The 16,368-nt window shown below is 46.0% G+C and overlaps 1 protein-coding gene across 1 annotated transcript; it reads left to right on the forward strand.

The window, feature by feature from the left end:
* The first annotated feature begins 5,384 nt into the window (after positions 1–5,384).
* Positions 5,385–16,032, forward strand: LOC102105864 (ovoinhibitor-like). Its single transcript, XM_005523630.3, has 16 exons — positions 5,385–5,535; positions 6,320–6,339; positions 7,135–7,265; positions 7,438–7,498; positions 7,983–8,116; positions 8,547–8,604; positions 9,572–9,708; positions 10,063–10,123; positions 10,868–11,004; positions 11,438–11,498; positions 12,860–12,993; positions 13,074–13,134; positions 14,402–14,538; positions 14,844–14,904; positions 15,269–15,384; positions 15,843–16,032. Exons 1-16 carry the CDS (start codon positions 5,481–5,483, stop codon positions 15,886–15,888), a joined length of 1,410 nt encoding a protein of 469 aa, XP_005523687.2. The 5' UTR covers positions 5,385–5,480; the 3' UTR covers positions 15,889–16,032.
* Positions 16,033–16,368: the final 336 nt, after the last annotated feature.

Below are 16,368 nucleotides of genomic sequence, written 5' to 3' on the forward strand. Positions count from 1 at the left end.
AGACCACAGTTTGGAGCAGTGCTGGGAAGTAGATGCATGTTGAGTGGTCGTGTTAGGAGATGTGCTGAGCCCAGAAAGGTCTCTGGGATCTGCAGGGGTGAGTTTGGCCAGCATTTCTTGCTGTGAGAAGGCAGAAGCACTGGTGGTACCCTCAAGGCAGTGCAGGAAGCTCAGCCATTGTGGTGGCCCATGGACCACCTGCTGCTGGGTCACCCTCTGCTTTGGCTTGAACTTCCCTGTAGGCTCAAGTCAGTTCCTGTCTCAGGAACCATCTCCTGCAAGAAGGGAAGGATCCTCCCTTTGGGGCTCTGGTGCTGGGGCAGGTGGAGAAGTTCCATGGTATGGAACACTGTAATTTTTTTAAGGAGAAGGGTTGTTGCCTTGCGATGTAACTGACCTACAGATGGTTCTAACTCATTCATCTTCTGAAACTGTGCTCACAAGAAGCCAGGCCTCTGAGCCAAGGGTTCCCTGGGTTCCCAAGGTTTTTTGGGGTCAGTGGATCTGGGCCTGGGATGGGGTTTATAGAACAGGAGGCACTGGTGGCAAGTTACTAGAAATTTGCTGGTGGTTTGCACGTACTTCCTGTACTCTCTTCTATAGCTGTTACTTAAAGCAAATAGGTTCTTTATTTGTATAAACTGTATTGCAGGACCTTTCCAGAAGACCTTGAATGAACATTTGCAGTGTTTGAGTCCATTTTAGCTGTGACCTGATCTGTAAACACTTTTCTCTTGCAGATAAGGTTGAAGTGATTTTCAGATTTTGACAGGATTTTACCTAATACCAATTAATTTCATTCCCACAAAAGACGTAGAATTCTTTCAAATAAGTTATCAACTCCTCTATTTCTACTGCAGCTAATGAGAATTGATTTTAAACTCCTAAATGCTTACGCATGCATCATGTTTTATTGCAGCTGATAATAATAAAAATTGATTTTATTATCAGCACACTGCCATAAGTGGTTGTTAATAGTTCATATGCTTATTTTTAACATGAGCAAACACTATGATTTAGAAACAAATTATGACTGCCTCTTTCTACGTGGAAAATCCCCTCACTAAGTAGAGTCATGTAGGGTGAGAGTCACCAGTTTGGGGCTGGTTAACTGTTTTGGGGAATGCAGATTTTGTCTTTGAGCAGAGATGAAACAAGTACATTCTTGAATGTTGTTTATGCAGTCTGAGATGAATGTCAGACAGTAAAAATGTTCTCTGATGATGTCTGCTCACTGATTCCAGCTAACATCATGTGCAGGGACATCATGATTTCACAAAGGCAGCACACAATTTGTGGCTTAAAATAAATTCTTGCAAATGAAAATCAGTGCACTTGAAAGCTGCTATGATTTGTAGTGATTTCAGGTATTTAAGTTTTCAAATAATGACCCCTAAAACCTTCATTATCTATGCTTGAAAAGCAATAAACTGATGAAGACTGCCCCAGTAGCCTCTTCTGTCAGTATTTGAGCACCTTCTAAATTTCTCCTGCTGCCAGCAGAAATTACCATCCACAAAAATCGCAGCTGGTGATAAGGGATCGTTAATCAGATTCCAAGCCCATCTGCTGAGGGGGCACAGGACAGGGACTTGCTAAAGCTGCCTGTGCTGCTGTTAGCAGCAGGGCTGGCTCCATCCTGCTCCCAGCAGTCTGCCTGCTGCTCTCCTCTTTCTTTCAACCCCCTTTTGCAGGTTGTTCCGAGGGCTGGCCGATGAGGAATGTCCCCGGTGGCGCAGCAGAGCTCTGGAGGGACACCACGCGTTTTTACTCCTGGGGGGAAGGAGGCAAAGGCTCGTGAGGTGCTGGAGGTTTACCACTTTTTCTTTTATGTTTGCTCTTCGTTGCCCTTTGTGTTGCCCTTTAAAATGGCAACGAGGCCACGCCAGTCTTCTATGAAACTGGAAAGGTACCAGCGCTCTGGAGACTCTTCGGTTTGCTGTAAATTACACTTTATTAAGGGTGTTGCTTGCCAATAACCACAGACCCCATGTGGTTCACAGCAGTTCCTGAGGTTTTGCAGAACTGGCATTATGAACTGACTCTTTGGTCTCCAGCCTCTCAGTGCTATTGGGTTCTGAGCTAAACTGCCCTCTGCCGGGACCTTAAGCGTCTCAGGATTTTCTTCCTTTTTTTCATAGAAGGTGTCAGGAACTTATGCAAGTCTTCAGGGCATACAAGTGCTGCTCTTGGTAGAGAGTGAAGTCTGTTGACTCTGGCAGATGCCTCAGCAGACCTTGAACTCCCAGTGGTGTTTTTCAATCCTCTGTCCATTTGGAGCCTGGGAGCTCTGCCCAGCAACTCCCTGCTGCTCTCCAGCCACACCGAGGGAGAGCCCTGGCATGGCCTCTTGGGGTGCTCTGCCCAGGGCACCTTCTGCAGGCTGCCACAGCAGGCAGTGCTGGAAATCTCTCAGTTTAGGGGCATTTGTTCCTTTAAGAACTTGGTGAATTGTGACATGGAGAGTTTGATGCTGTTTGTGTAGGGAAGCCCCTGTGGCTCTGCTGCAGAGCTCTCTTTTCTGACTCTCCCTACATCCCTGTGATGCTCAGTCCCACCACACAACTTCTGCTATGGGTACCTGGGGATTTCAATGTTATTCATCTTGATTATCACAATTTATGCTCCATGGCCCATCTGCTTTCACCTTGGGGACTCATGAATGGGCTTCTCTCTTTCCTCTCTTCAGGGCTTCTGTTTGGCAGCTGTTAGAACATCTGTCTTTCCCTGCAAGGCTCTCCCTACTACAGGGAGCTCTTCTCCAGGCAATTTCCCTGGGGTCTCACTGCTCTATTCTGCTGCAAGATCTCTCCTGCTGCCCACCTCTTCCCCTGGAAGAAGTTTTGCAACACAAGAACTTCCAATGCTTTCCTCTGCATAAAGGTATGAGAAATTCTACTCAAGTTGTTCACTAAAAGCGAGATGTGACTGTTTGCAAATTAGAAATCCAGACCCTTGATGCAGGAGGTCCCAAAAGAAATATTTTAGTGCTGGGTGTGGTAACAACCATCCCTGTGGTTTGAGGGTGGGAAGCACAGACAATTTCTGCATATATTTCTGAAAAACAGATGAGTTGGCTTTGTTGCCTTCTTGCCTCAAAGGGGTTGCTTTCTTTCTCGGCCTGTGTCAGTGAGATTCTGCAGAGATGGAGACAGATGATTCATAGGACCAGAGGTAACCTGGAGAGGCAGCAGAAGAAGGGGGTGGAGTGCTCATGTCCAGGGCTGCTCAGCCAGGTGGGATTAGCAACAAAGGAAAATAAACAGGTAGATGTCAACACAGCATCACTGCAAGTGGGAGTTGCACAAGCAGAAGGGTGTAAACACAGCCAAAGGTCTCCCTGTCCAGTGTGGGTGGAATGTGCTGCACCTGCCTCTCTGCTCCTGAAAGGCTCTGTTCTGAGGGACAAGTTCCTAGTTCCTGGTGGGAAAAGCTCTGCTGAATCACACTCTGTGAAGCAGGCAGCTCGCTGGGAGAGTCAGAGCATGGATCTTTCCCTTGCACAGGGCAGGAGTGCAAAGCTGAGCTCTGTGTGCCTCGGCTGACACAGGGGACAGCAGACACGTGCTGTAGCTGCAGCGTTTTCTAAATCTGAGCTCCTTCTCTAGATCCTTGACAGGTGTTTGCTCTCCTGTCCCTTTACTCTTTCTCCTATTGCAAACTACTTCCCAAATTTAATAGCTTGGTTGGAAGAGAATTACTTTGCTCTTGACAGAACATGCTGAGTCAATCCACTTTAACTGCAGATTTGGTTTGCAAATAATATCTCCTTTCCGATAGGGTTCAGGTGTCATCGCTGTGGACATTGGCAGGAATTTGCTTGACCATGACAGCTTTTACAGAGCCTGGCAATTAAGTTGTCAGGAATCATTTTCCACTGCCAGGAGGCATTAATGGATCCTGGCCTTGGCTGGAATAAGCCCTGGGAGATGGATATTGTAATTGGGATGAGAAGGGGTCCTTGTAGCCGAGATCTGCATCCAGCCAAAGGTCTGGAGTCCTGGACACTTGGTGGAACTGAGATAAGGGGAAGGTCAGGAAACACAGGGCAGAACATCAGGGGGAAGGAATGAAAATGAGGAGTTTGAACAAGGACACGATCCCTCGTGTCCCTAATGTAGCAGGAAATGTTGGCATTTGGAGAGGCTTTAGTTTTGCAGATGCACACTGCAAAGTACTAATATTAGCAGAACTCCTGGATATGAAAGCAAATATTTTTCCACTAGGTAATCCCTAAAATTGTGTTGTTGTGGATTTGCTTTTCAAGTGGGAAAAATGTTGGAAATGTCCTTCTCTTAGAAAATAAAACTGTGATGATTCAACACAAGCTCGCTCTGTTTAAATTATGTCAAAAATAGATCTGCAAGCAAGGATTTTGATTACCAAATACAGAATTTGAAAAATGAAAAGTTAGTGAGAGATTTGGAGGATTTAGGATCCCAACTGAGAAGTCTACAATTGAGATTAATCCAAAGAATTGCCAAAAATTTCCTTACATAAAGGACAAAAATGTGCTCAAGGCCAATCTTAAGTTCCATTACCTGAATAGTGGGCAAACCTTAAGGAGATGTTTGAAGAAAACTAAAGATATAAAGCATAAAGAGATAACGTACACAGTGAGTTTTCAGGAAGCAAACCATGCGTGGGCTAATACCAATCTTTGCAAAGTTGGCTGACTTCCTAGGTAAAGGAAGTACAGTACATCTAGTCTGTGCAGACATTAAAGGCAATTTGGCCTGCTGCCCTGGGGGATGGTGTCACTTAGGCTCAGTAAGGTGGGTCAGGGACTGGCCATGTTGGGGGTGGGAGCAGATGAGCAGAAGGTGCCATGGGAGTTATCAGTGAACAACCAAAAAGATGGATTTTTAGGACCAAACTTAGTGTTTTTGCTCCTTGCTATGTTACAGGAAAAGTTGGCACGAACAGCAGAGCACTGCTGAGTTTTTTAAAGAGGAGAAGAGCAGGATTCCTCCCGCAGAGCACAGGGTGACCTTCTGGGCTCAAACTGGCCTGAAATACAATGGAGAAGAGTGCAAAATCATGTTCTGTGGTTAAATAAGGGGGGGTTTGGCTATCAGTTGGCAGCTCAGTTGAAAATTGTGGATGAGGGGAAAGTGCTAATTGCATTTAGGTAGGCACAGGGGAGATGTGAGCCCACGATGTGCTGCAGCCGTGCGAGGGGCAGCCCAGGGCTGGGCAGAGTGTGCGGGACAAGGGGGGTTCTGGCACGGTTCCCACTCACCTCAAGCCACACAAAATCCCCTTTCTGGCACACACACTTGTATCAATCATTAGCCAGATACCCAGAGCTGGGTAAACACGTTTTTGGCTTTGAGTGGTGATGACAGGCGGGGAGCGTTGCCTAATGAGGTGGGACCACTTGGTAGCGTGGTGTGCTATATATTCCTGCTCCTCCCTGCAATCTTCCTCTCCCGCACAGAGAGCAGGCAGGCTGCACTCGAGGGGTGTCCCTGGCTGCCATGAAGGTGACAGGAGTTTTGGTGAGGGCAGCTATTGCCCTTTGCTGCTGCTTAGGTGAGTGTTCACTGGGGTAGTGCAAAGATTGATCTGGCTGAGTCAGAGTTGAGTTTTTATTTCAGTAAAAGCCTCTGGGTCTTGCAACATGGAGGAGAGCCTTGTTCCATGAAGAAATTGCTTTCCTGAGAGAGCACAACAAAGAAATTAGGTTTCAAGACTGAGGTTTCAGCAAACATCATACAGCTGTTATCCTCTTGGTTTGTAGGAGCAGTTCTTGTGCAGGGTAGGGACTTGCACATGGCAGTCCTGAGTATAAAGGCAAAATAAAGCTGTAGAAAATGGCCTTATTACCCATGTGAGCAATAGAAATGCAAACTTTAACCTCTAGGATTGCACTGGGAGTTTGCTGTGTTAATCGTGGTAACTGAGAATGTTGGATTTGGAGGTGGACAGTGATGGTGGCAATAATTATCTTAAACATGCATGTCCAAACTTTTGAAAGTCAAACATAAAAGTCTCTTAGAAGAGGTTAAAATCCAAGAGTATATAATTGAAGGTACCTGTATCACTTACCTGTAACATTTTGGGGGTAGATAAATACATGTGCTTTCACAAGGTTTGTCTCCCCTCAGAAGGGCAATGAAACTTTATTTAGTAACTTTTAATACATCCTACAGCCATTTATTGGAATAATGTAAAACTCAACACTTTCCTGAACAAAATAAATTAGTGTTGACTAATCACTGAATTAACTCATGTAATGAAAATATTTACATATGTGTTCTCTGCATGTTAATTATTTGTTGTTGTTTTTTTTCCTGTCTCCATTTTTTTCTTTCAGGTACTGCTTTTGGAGTTCAGGTGAGTTACAGATCTATTTATTATGTTCTTTTCAGGCTTCTGGTAAAGTAGAAGCAGTATGTAGCTACCCAATGAGCACATGGGTTAAATCTAATAAAATCTTTGCTGTTAAAATAATATTTGCCAGTGCATGGTTGAACAACATTTCCAATTTCACGAGAAAGTAAAAGATCCCCATTTTTTGCAATATTTTCGGTTCATTAAATAAAATGAAAAAACAAGAAGTAATTGTACACCCTTATTATATTAACTCTTAGACATAATTTAGTTACTCCCAGCCAAAGGCAGTAGTTTGCCTCCTCGTGAGGAAAACTGTCTTAGGATGACACGCTCGAAAACATCAAACACTGTGACTCTGATAATTGCTTCCATACAGCAAGGCACAAAGAATTCCTTGCATAAATTTCTCTACCTATATCACAGAGAGAAAACCAGCAGGGCCTGAGCCGTGGATTTGTCTGCAGGTTCCTCCCACGCAGCTCCGAGCCTCCCGGAACTCTCCAGAGTGCAGCACGATCTGGAAGGATCCGCTGCGGAGCCGAGGGGCTCCCAATTACCACTGCCTTCATTAGGCACTGTCTCACCCACAGCCATCCTGCCTCCCTGGACCCCAGCAGAAGTGCATAATCAGAAACTTCTGTAGGGAAGATTCCTGACTGCCTGAGCAGATTCCCAATAATGCCTCTAATTTACCTCCCAGCAGCAGCGGCGGGCACGGCGGTGGTGGGGGGATGCTGGGGGGTTTCACTCCATGGGGGAGCCAAAATTGAGGCTGATTCTGGGCTGCTTCCACAGCTTGATTGCAGCCAGTACACCCATGGCAAGGATGGGAAGCCTGGGGTTGCTTGCCCAAGGCACTTGAAACCGGTGTGTGGCACCGATGGCAACACGTACAGCAACGAATGCGGGATCTGCTTCCACAACGTGTGAGTCTTGCTGGGGACCCCACAGAGGCCTCGGGGCAGGGGGTTCCAGGCAGGGGTGGCAGCTTTGCTCCCTAGGGATGAGGAGCATGTGCCTTTGCAGCTGGGTGACAACACTACCAGCCTTGAGGTGATGCTGTCCCTTGATCACTGAGACAGGTCTGCTTTCTTCCAGGGAACATGGTGCCAGTGTGGAGAAGGAACACGATGGAGAATGTGACCCAAAACCTATCGTGGTAAGATGTAATGTCTGTAATGGGGACAACTCAATCACCATGCAGAAGTGTGGGACAGAAAGTGCACAGCTGGTGTGCACAGCCCGAAATAAAATCTGGTGATAACCAAAGCTGAGAGGGTTTTTACAGGTTATCTGATACCATCTCTCTGTTATTTTCTACTTCAGACTTCAAACCTTTCTAATTGGGAATAAAATAAAAATAATACATTGGCTGAAGGTTGGATCTGACCACTTGGATGCCTCCAGCAGGATCCTATGAAGGACCTCACAAAACCCAAATCACAGTCTTCTTTACTATCCCTTCTTTTTTTCATTGGAGAGAATTCCCACAGAATTTTTGGTTTCTACTTGTGCTAATGAAATTGTTTTGATGCTGGATTTGTCCCCAAAGGCTGAGGGAGAGTGAGAAGATTGTGTAAGAGTGTTATATCTTTATGTCAAAAAAATGCTTTCTTTTTTCTCTATTCCTGCTATTTTTACAGGTTGATTGCAGTAATTACCGTAGAGCTGTAGTAGATGATCAGGTCATGGTAGCATGCCCAAGGATAATGAAACCAGTCTGTGGCTCAGACAGCTTCACTTATGACAATGACTGCGGGATCTGTGCCTACAATGCGTAAGTCCTGTGCATGGAATGTCCTTCTGGATAATCAGCAAGTTGAGGCTCCCAGAGTCTTCTGTAAAATGCCCGTTTTAAGGCAGGTGTCTCTGTATGTCTCCTTGCTGCTGGCTTCTCATGATTCTTCAGCCAACCCGAGCGCTCTTCCCCATTTTTTTGGCCTGTGCTCATGAAGGGAATCCCAAAAAGAACCAGAGTAGAGACATGAGCAGATCAAAGTGTTGCTTGTAACACCTAATTACTCCTAACAATTCCCATGGGAATAGTGTACATTAGCAGCTGCCATCTGCAGGGCACATTCAGAGAATTCAGGCAGTTGTGGTTTCCCAGGGGGAGGGTGGGACCCTGCTTTGTTGTCCCAGTGCCTGCAGTGTCATGGGGAAAGTTATCCTCAATGTTCCCTAACCAAAGCTTTTCTTCCTTTCAGAGAGCATGACACCAACGTTACCAAAATACATGAAGGACCCTGCAAGGAATCTGTTGCTGTAAGTGCAATAGAGGTCAAAACCCCGTCTCTTAGGGCTGCTAATAAAATCATGAGGACCTCACAGATTTCACTAGGAAGCTGCAAGAAGTCCATAGGACAAGGTGTACGAGGGTCCCAGTCCTTAATTTTCTTTTCTACATGGTGGGGGTGGATTTGGCATCCTCCCTGAGAGGTCACCCCATGCTTACCACACCAAACTGAGGAAAGAGGAAGGAGATGGATATGGGATGAGGAGCTGATTTGTGTCCCCAGGAGGGCCAGAAGATTTCTCTTGCCAGCATGCTGTGCAGGTTGGCAGCTTTCTCTCTGGAGACCACAAGTGTTTCCACCCTCAGCAGCAGGGATTCAAAACTCCCATGCTGGTTGTATTCACAGATGTAGTGAGACTCATAAGAGCACTAACCATAAATATTTATAGAGCATAGTTTATTGTATCTTTGTCTGAGGCCAACAGTCTGATGCCTTGGAAGGAGAAGATTCTGTATTTCAGTGCTAAAATTCTGGGATGTAGGAAGTCCATTCTCCAACAGGTAGATAACCATTCTTTCCTATCCTTTCAAATCCTGTACTGAACTACAGGGAATCTGAAGTAAGAAGAAATCACAGAGCTGGAAAAGTGTGGAGAAAACCAACACAAACTGAAACAGTGTTATTCAGATTTACAGCTGTTGAAAAATGTTTCTTAGCAAATTCAAGATTTTTTTAAATGAGACTAGACTGAAAATTTTGTACATGTTCTTATGCCTGAAGTACCTCTTCTCCAAGATGGTCCTTTTTCTTGACTCCTGGAGAACTAGGCTAATATTCAGAAATATAATTTCTGATTGGAGATTTAGCTTCAGTGGAACAGGGCTTTGTCCTGTTACAAAAACATTTGAGGCTGAAATACAGACCAAAAAGGTTTTGATTCAACTTTTCTTGCATAGCAAGGGCTTCTCCAGAGTAATTCATCCTTATTTTGACAGGTTGACTGCACCAGGTACCAAACACAAACCAGCAAAGACGGAAAAACATTGGTAGCCTGTCCGAGGGACTGGAATCCAGTTTGTGGCACAGATGGCAGCACATACAACAACGAGTGCATGATCTGCGCCCACAACGTGTGAGTGCCATGCCCAGAGTGCTCCTCCTCAGTCTTGAGAACTGTCCTGCTGCATTTCTGCTCCTGACTGTTTCTTCAAGTCTCTTAGCAATGGGATGGTTTTGGATTTGCTTTGAGTTTCTTTCTCATGATGAAGTCATGAGGCATCTCCTTGGATGAGTCCGTGGGCTGGGCAGAGGAAGGAACAATTCAGAATATTGCTTTAAATTGCACGTTATGAGAAGATGGGATGAGCTTGGTAATAAGTAGCAATTCTGAACACTTTTTAAAGAGTCTGAAGCCATGGTTTGCTTCATTTTGCACATAACTTTGACCAAGAGTATAAGCATTTATTTTACTGTTTCCCTCTTCCAGGGAAAAAAAGACCCATGTTGGCAAGAGGCACAGTGGACAGTGCAGAGAGAAAACTGATGAGGTAAGTGTTCAATATAAGGCTTACTCCTCTTAGTTCTATCAGCTGAAGGGTTCTCTGAGGTGACATCTACTCTGAAAGTGAGCTGGCCTGAAGCCTGGCTTTCTCCACCTGGCTTTTAAGTCTTGTCAGCTCCTTGTGTCGAGGGTGCCTGCAAATCTCACCTGTCCTGAGGCAGGTGTCCTCTGGGCCCTCCCTGCCCGACAGCTCTGGCAGATGGGCTGGGTGAGAGCCATGCACGGAGTTCTCATGATGAATTCACACCTACGGCAGCCTTTGGGGTGGGGACATATTGTGAAACGTGGAGCACACCTGAAGTTTTGATTGGAATGTATCAGCTGCTGTGTAGGACATGTTAACACATAAATGTGGAAGTTGTTCAGTTTGGGCTTTGATCTTCCTTTGATGAGGCCCTTCAAGTGCAAAGTCCAACTTCTTTTGCTGTACAGTTAAAAAGGGTCCATGTTTCAATTTTTTTTTTTCTTTTCTGACATATCTTGTAGTTGGGAGTGACCAAGGTGCTTAAGCCAGGGATTTGGCGCCTCATGCAGTGCTGTGCAGTTCCCCCTGTGTGAGAGGGTTCAGGCAGAGCTGACTCAGCCTGGTTTAGTAAGAACTGAGTCATAGCACTGGTGTTATCTCAGCATCCCAGCATTAGAGACATGGCAGGAGGTTATGATGGAATTTATTTTATTGGAGAAAAAGGTCTTCCTCAGGTTTGATGCTGCTGCTTTTTTTTTTTTGTAGCTTGACTGCAGTAAATTCCCAGCCAGAAAGGTGAAGGGTGGCAAAGACCTGGTCCGGTGCCCCAGGATCCTGCTCCCGGTGTGTGGCACAGATGGGTTCACTTATGACAACGACTGCAGCATCTGTGCCCACAACGTGTAAGTATTGTACACAGGACTCTCTTTTGGAGTGGCAAGCCAGGGTTAGTGCACCAGATGGCTTTTCTTTTTGGTATTAACATATCTGTGTTTCTCTTTCAACCTCCTGGAGCCCTTGTCACCTGATTTTGTTCCCTGATGCTCTGTTTATTCCTTGGGGGAGTGTGGGAGAACCAGCTCTCAGCCTGAGCACTCTGTGAGGGCTGTGATATTTGGGAAGGGGAAAGAGTGAATGGAGCTGTTATACAGCACACAATGATGAGACCTGACTGTAGAATTACACTTTTTAATGACAGGGAGAGGCTGGTTCATCAGGCAGTCAGGTGTCTCCTTTATCATCTCTATTGGTTATGGGTTTGGTTTGCTTTCTGTGGCACCTGGGTGTCCCAGGGCTCAGGTGGTGAGCCTGCTGACCCCAACCTCTCCCTTTCAGACAACACGGGACTGATGTTAAGAAAAGCCACGATGGAAGATGCAAGGAGGAAAGCACTCCTGTAAGTGTTCTTTCAGCTGTAAAATAAGCACCATCTACTCTCTCCGTGGTCTCCAGGAGGATCCTGGCTGGGCTCAGTGCACCCAGGGGTGGGTGGAGGGTGGTGCACAGGGTTCATGCTGATGCTGTGCTTCTCCTCAGCTGCTCACAGCTGCCAGTGTGCTGTACAGGAGGGAAAGAGAGGATAGGGACAGGCTGGGACTTCAGAAACAAAATGTCCCAGTACTGCCAATCTCTGCACAGAAATCATCAGAGGCAGCCCAAGAACCATGCAGCCCATTTTAGCACAGTAGGAGAGGTGGAAAGGCTGTTTTAGATGTCCAAGTATTTATTCAGTGCTAGGATTTCCATTGCACTAGACATGCAGGTTAAAAAAATCCTTGTACTCTGGTCAGCCAGGACAAATCTGCTCTCAGGTATGTGTACAGAAATAGCTTTATTATCCTGCACAGTAACAATGTGTGCTGATAATATCTCAACACATTTATTCTGCTTATGCAGAGCAGCTCTGAAGCACCAAAAATAATTCCATGCATCCTGAGGGACTGCAATATATTTTCTGTAGAAAAGGCACGTTGTTAAAATGTGGTCTTTGCTTTAATTTGTTCTTGGACCACATGGGAAATATGGATAATAAGAGACACTGCATTGGGGAGGCTGTGCAAAATGACAGTGAAGTGTCAGTGATGCTTAGCTAATGTAGGCTGATTTCCAATAAGTATTTGTCTATTGATCCTCAAATATTTAAACCATTTGATTTGATAAATTGTAAATATTTTTGCAGCAGAAGCTGGTGAAATAGGTCTTGCTGCTCTTGGAAATGCTGAAACAAAAGCCTGGATACAGTAAACTTTGTCAAGCTGCACTCAATGTCAAACATTTTAAATCAGATTCCTCAGGCTGAGTTAGGGGATGTTTAGTTCAGAAATTTGGAAAAAAAGAATCTTCAATGGAAATCTTGTCAGTAATTGGAACAGGCTGACCAGAGAATGGGTGGAATCACTATTCCATGGAGTTGTTCAAAAGGTGTGTGGATGTGGCACTTAAGGATATGGTTTGGTGGTGAACGAGGGCTCTGGGTTAATGGTTGGGCTCAATGATTTTAGAGGTATTTTCCAATCTTTATGATTTTATGAATGCTGGATTTAAAACTTGTGTATGTTCTACTCTAGGAAAATAATCTCTTTTACCGACTGTTCCCTCTGCTAGCAGAAAATACCCAACTACAATTACACAATTAATTTTTATGCAAGCCTAAACTTTAAAAACCCTCTGATTTTCCCCTGGCAAAGACCTCTAAAATCTAGAGGGGGCAGACTTCAGATGGGACACTGACCCAGCATCGCTGTTTTGTCTGCCCAGGTTGACTGCAGCACGTACCTGAGCGGTACCAAAGCCGGAGAGGCCATCAGCGCCTGTCCCTTCATCCTGCGCGAGATCTGCGGGACAGACGGCGTCACCTACAGCAACGACTGCGCCCTGTGTGCCCACAACATGTGAGCCCCGCAGGTCACACCCCCTGAGAGCCCCACTGGGTTATTTGTCTGAGCATTTTGAACTCTGCTTTCTCTTCCAGTGAACACGGAACCGAGGTTGCCAAGAAGCACGATGGAAAGTGCGTAGAAGAAGCTCCCCAGGTAAGTGGCACCTGAAGGGTTTGAGCAGGTGGCAGCTGCACAACCAGAGCAAATGCTGGGTGGTTTGGGTGGTGCAGCCTCCACGGGGGTCACACTTTTGCTGCCCTTCCTTCTGTGGGTGAATATCACCCTCCCATCAGCAGGAACGTTGTGCACTTCCTGCACACAATCAGGGAAAGAAAGAGGAGAGGACAGGTGAGGACTGAGTTATGAGACAGGTAGATGATTAATGATTTAAGGCTTTACACAGAGAATCCTTTTCCCACAGCACTCGGTCATAGCAGGGGATGCAGAGGGCCCTGGGAACCCGGTGCTTTCTCAATGCTTGTGGTTTACAAAAGGATGCTCTGCAAAGATTAGAAAATTGCCTGTGTTTCGAATGCTGATACCTAAGGTGTCAGGGGATTCAAACCCACCTCTGTTTTTTGGGTTGGTGGTTTTTTGTTTTTTTTTTTTGGTAAATGCAATGTAATCTAATATATACCAACATGAATCATATAAAAATACCAGACTAACTATATTTGGCTAGGTCTAAGCCATTTACTCTCACTGGGGAATAGAAAAACAAAGGCACCTCATTAGCATGTTTGAAAGAGTCAACATCCTGAGTCAGATATTTCATTTCTATACAAACAAACTATGAAATGCCATTCCTTTGTTTGCCGAGTACGCTCTGTGCTCAGGCCGGGTGAGATACATAAATCAGGGAAGAAGAGTTCACACTGGAGAAACTGGGAGTGCTAAAACACAAGGCCAGCTCCTCAGCTGACGTAAATCAGCTTCCACTGCTGTCAGTCCTGCTGGCAGCTCTCAACACTCGGAACCGTCCCATTGCAACAAAAGACCTGTCAGCACATCTCCCCTCCATTCTTGTGGGCCATGAAAAACACCTTGGTCACAGTCAGCCCCCTTGCAGGAAGTGCATAAATCGTGCCATTTTGATTTACAGATTATTTCTGAGCTGCCTATTGTAATATCTTGGTGGGTTCAGTAAGGTATAGGGGTGTCGTGATAAATGCAGAGCTCAGTGAGTGATGTCTACCTTCCAGCCTTGATTCAGCCTTCTCCAGGGAAGGCTGTGAAAGGAGATTGCTAGTTTTCCATGAAGGACGAGTTAATATATAACCACAATTTGTCATCTGGCAGGTCCTTTTAGGGTCTGGCATGGGCAGCTTTAGGCAGAGGCACAAGCAGAGGGGATGTGTTGGGGCTCCCTTGCACTGAGCAGAGCTGGTGGCAGAGCCTTTTCTGTGCTTGTTTTCCCCAGCTGAACTGCAGCCGGTACCCCAGGTCCACGCTGAAGGATGGCAGAGAGCTGATGGCCTGCACCATGATCTACGACCCCGTGTGCGGCACCGACGGCATCACCTACGCCAGCGAGTGCACCCTGTGCTCCCACAACTTGTGAGTGCTCCCCTTCCTCCCTGGGGGATCACAGTTTGGCTCTGTGGGAGCTCAGTAATCTGCAAGGGCTCGCTCTGAAACCTTGTGCTGAAGGGATTCTGTCTGTCTGCCCCTGCTTTCCTGCTTGGCTTGCTTGGTGTTTACCAGCTGGGGACAGTGTCTGCTCTGGTTTTGTTAGTGCTGGGCAGGTGGTGCTGAGCTGTGTGGTCTGGAAATCTCTGTGACTCTGTGGGAGTGAGGTTTGTTCTTGCTCTCTGGCTGTAACAGGGAAGGTCATGGTTAATAACAATCTCTCCTTCCTCCAGGGAACACCGGACCAATCTTGGCAAGAGAAAGAACGGACCCTGTGAAGAGGATGCTACGAGAGTGAGTGGGAAAGGATGGGAATAAAGAGTGAAGCTCAGTGTCTGTTACACTCATTGGGCACTGTCTTCTGCTCTGGGCTACAAATCAGGAGGTGGTGGTGTGCACACCTGAATAGATCCCTTGGGAATTTCACTCTGCTCATAAAACAGCCAACATCCATCCCACTGCTCTGTAATAAAGCAGGAGGAGATGTAGCAGTGAGCAGAAACAGTACAAGATCACTTCTGCTACCAGGAGGACACTTGGAGTTGGTTATGATGCAGCTACAGCCAGTTTAATTTCTCAGTGGGTTGTCATTCCTGGTGCTGGGGGGGCACAGTTTGCTCTCAGGCAGAGGGACTCAACATCTACCTTCTGTGTGCAGGCCCTTTGCAAGGACTACAAGGAAGTCTCTCCTATCTGCACCATGGAATACATGCCCCACTGTGGCTCTGATGGCAAAACCTACGGCAACAGATGTATTTTCTGCAACGCCTACGTGTACGTATAGGAGTGAAACCTTTCCTTCCATGATCAGTTCCTGTCCCTGCTGTCAGTTCAGGGCTGTCTCATCATGCCTTTTTGTCTAACTGCTCGTGGGATACACTGGACATTTCTAGGTTTTTTGCATTGTAAGGGAAAATGAGAAGGGCCCATTTCTGTGATGTGTATTTGGCCTCCTGTTTGCTAGCTTTGAAAGTATTTTATTGATTTTCAGCAGCACTCAATCTGTTCCACAAGCTCACAAGGGTGTGTGGGAATGATTTCACTGAATCAACTGGATTGTACCAAATGAATGGAACCATTCATCTTTTCTTAAATGAGGATAATGAAAGGGGATATTTGGGATTTTGAGATTGTTCTTTATCTCCAGTCAACCCTAAGCCAATGCTTGGGCCAGTGAAATGAGGAAAAGGGTGTCAGTCATGTCTAATTCTCCTCTCTCCTTTTCTCACCAGGGAAAGCAGGGCAACTCTTAACCTCGTGAGCATGGCTGAATGCTAAGTCTGTGCTGGACTCCAGCCCAGGAAGACAAACTCCTTTCCATCTGACTTCCCATGGGCTGACCTTCCCTAGTAACATCCCTTCAGTCTGCCTTGTTTCCTTAGCTCCTGAAACACTTGTTCAATAAACTGACTTGGCAACATTCCTCTGTCTCAGTGCCACATCTCTGCCCTGTCATGGTACTTCAAGTGGTGGATCTCTATTTTTCTATTGATGTTCTCCACTACCAACTAACGTGGATCAAATTTTCTGGCCATGTGCCAGTGCCATCCCTGCTCTGATGAGGGCCCCTTGGAGCTCTCCATCCTTTCCTTACTCCTCAGTCTTCTTGTCAGTGTTAATCTTATCAAACCATGATATCTCTGTATGACCTGACCACAGAGTCCCTCTTTGCAGTCAGTGCAAGGAGACATTTACCTCCAGAGCATGTTCCACCTCCTCTGTGGGGAAATGCCAAGGATGTAGGTGGTGATTTGCTCT

The sequence above is a fragment of the Pseudopodoces humilis genome, chromosome 17, assembly GCF_049639895.1.
Source record: "Pseudopodoces humilis isolate 2021_Gansu_Grassland_sample_001 chromosome 17, ASM4963989v1, whole genome shotgun sequence".
NCBI lineage: Eukaryota > Metazoa > Chordata > Aves > Passeriformes > Paridae > Pseudopodoces > Pseudopodoces humilis.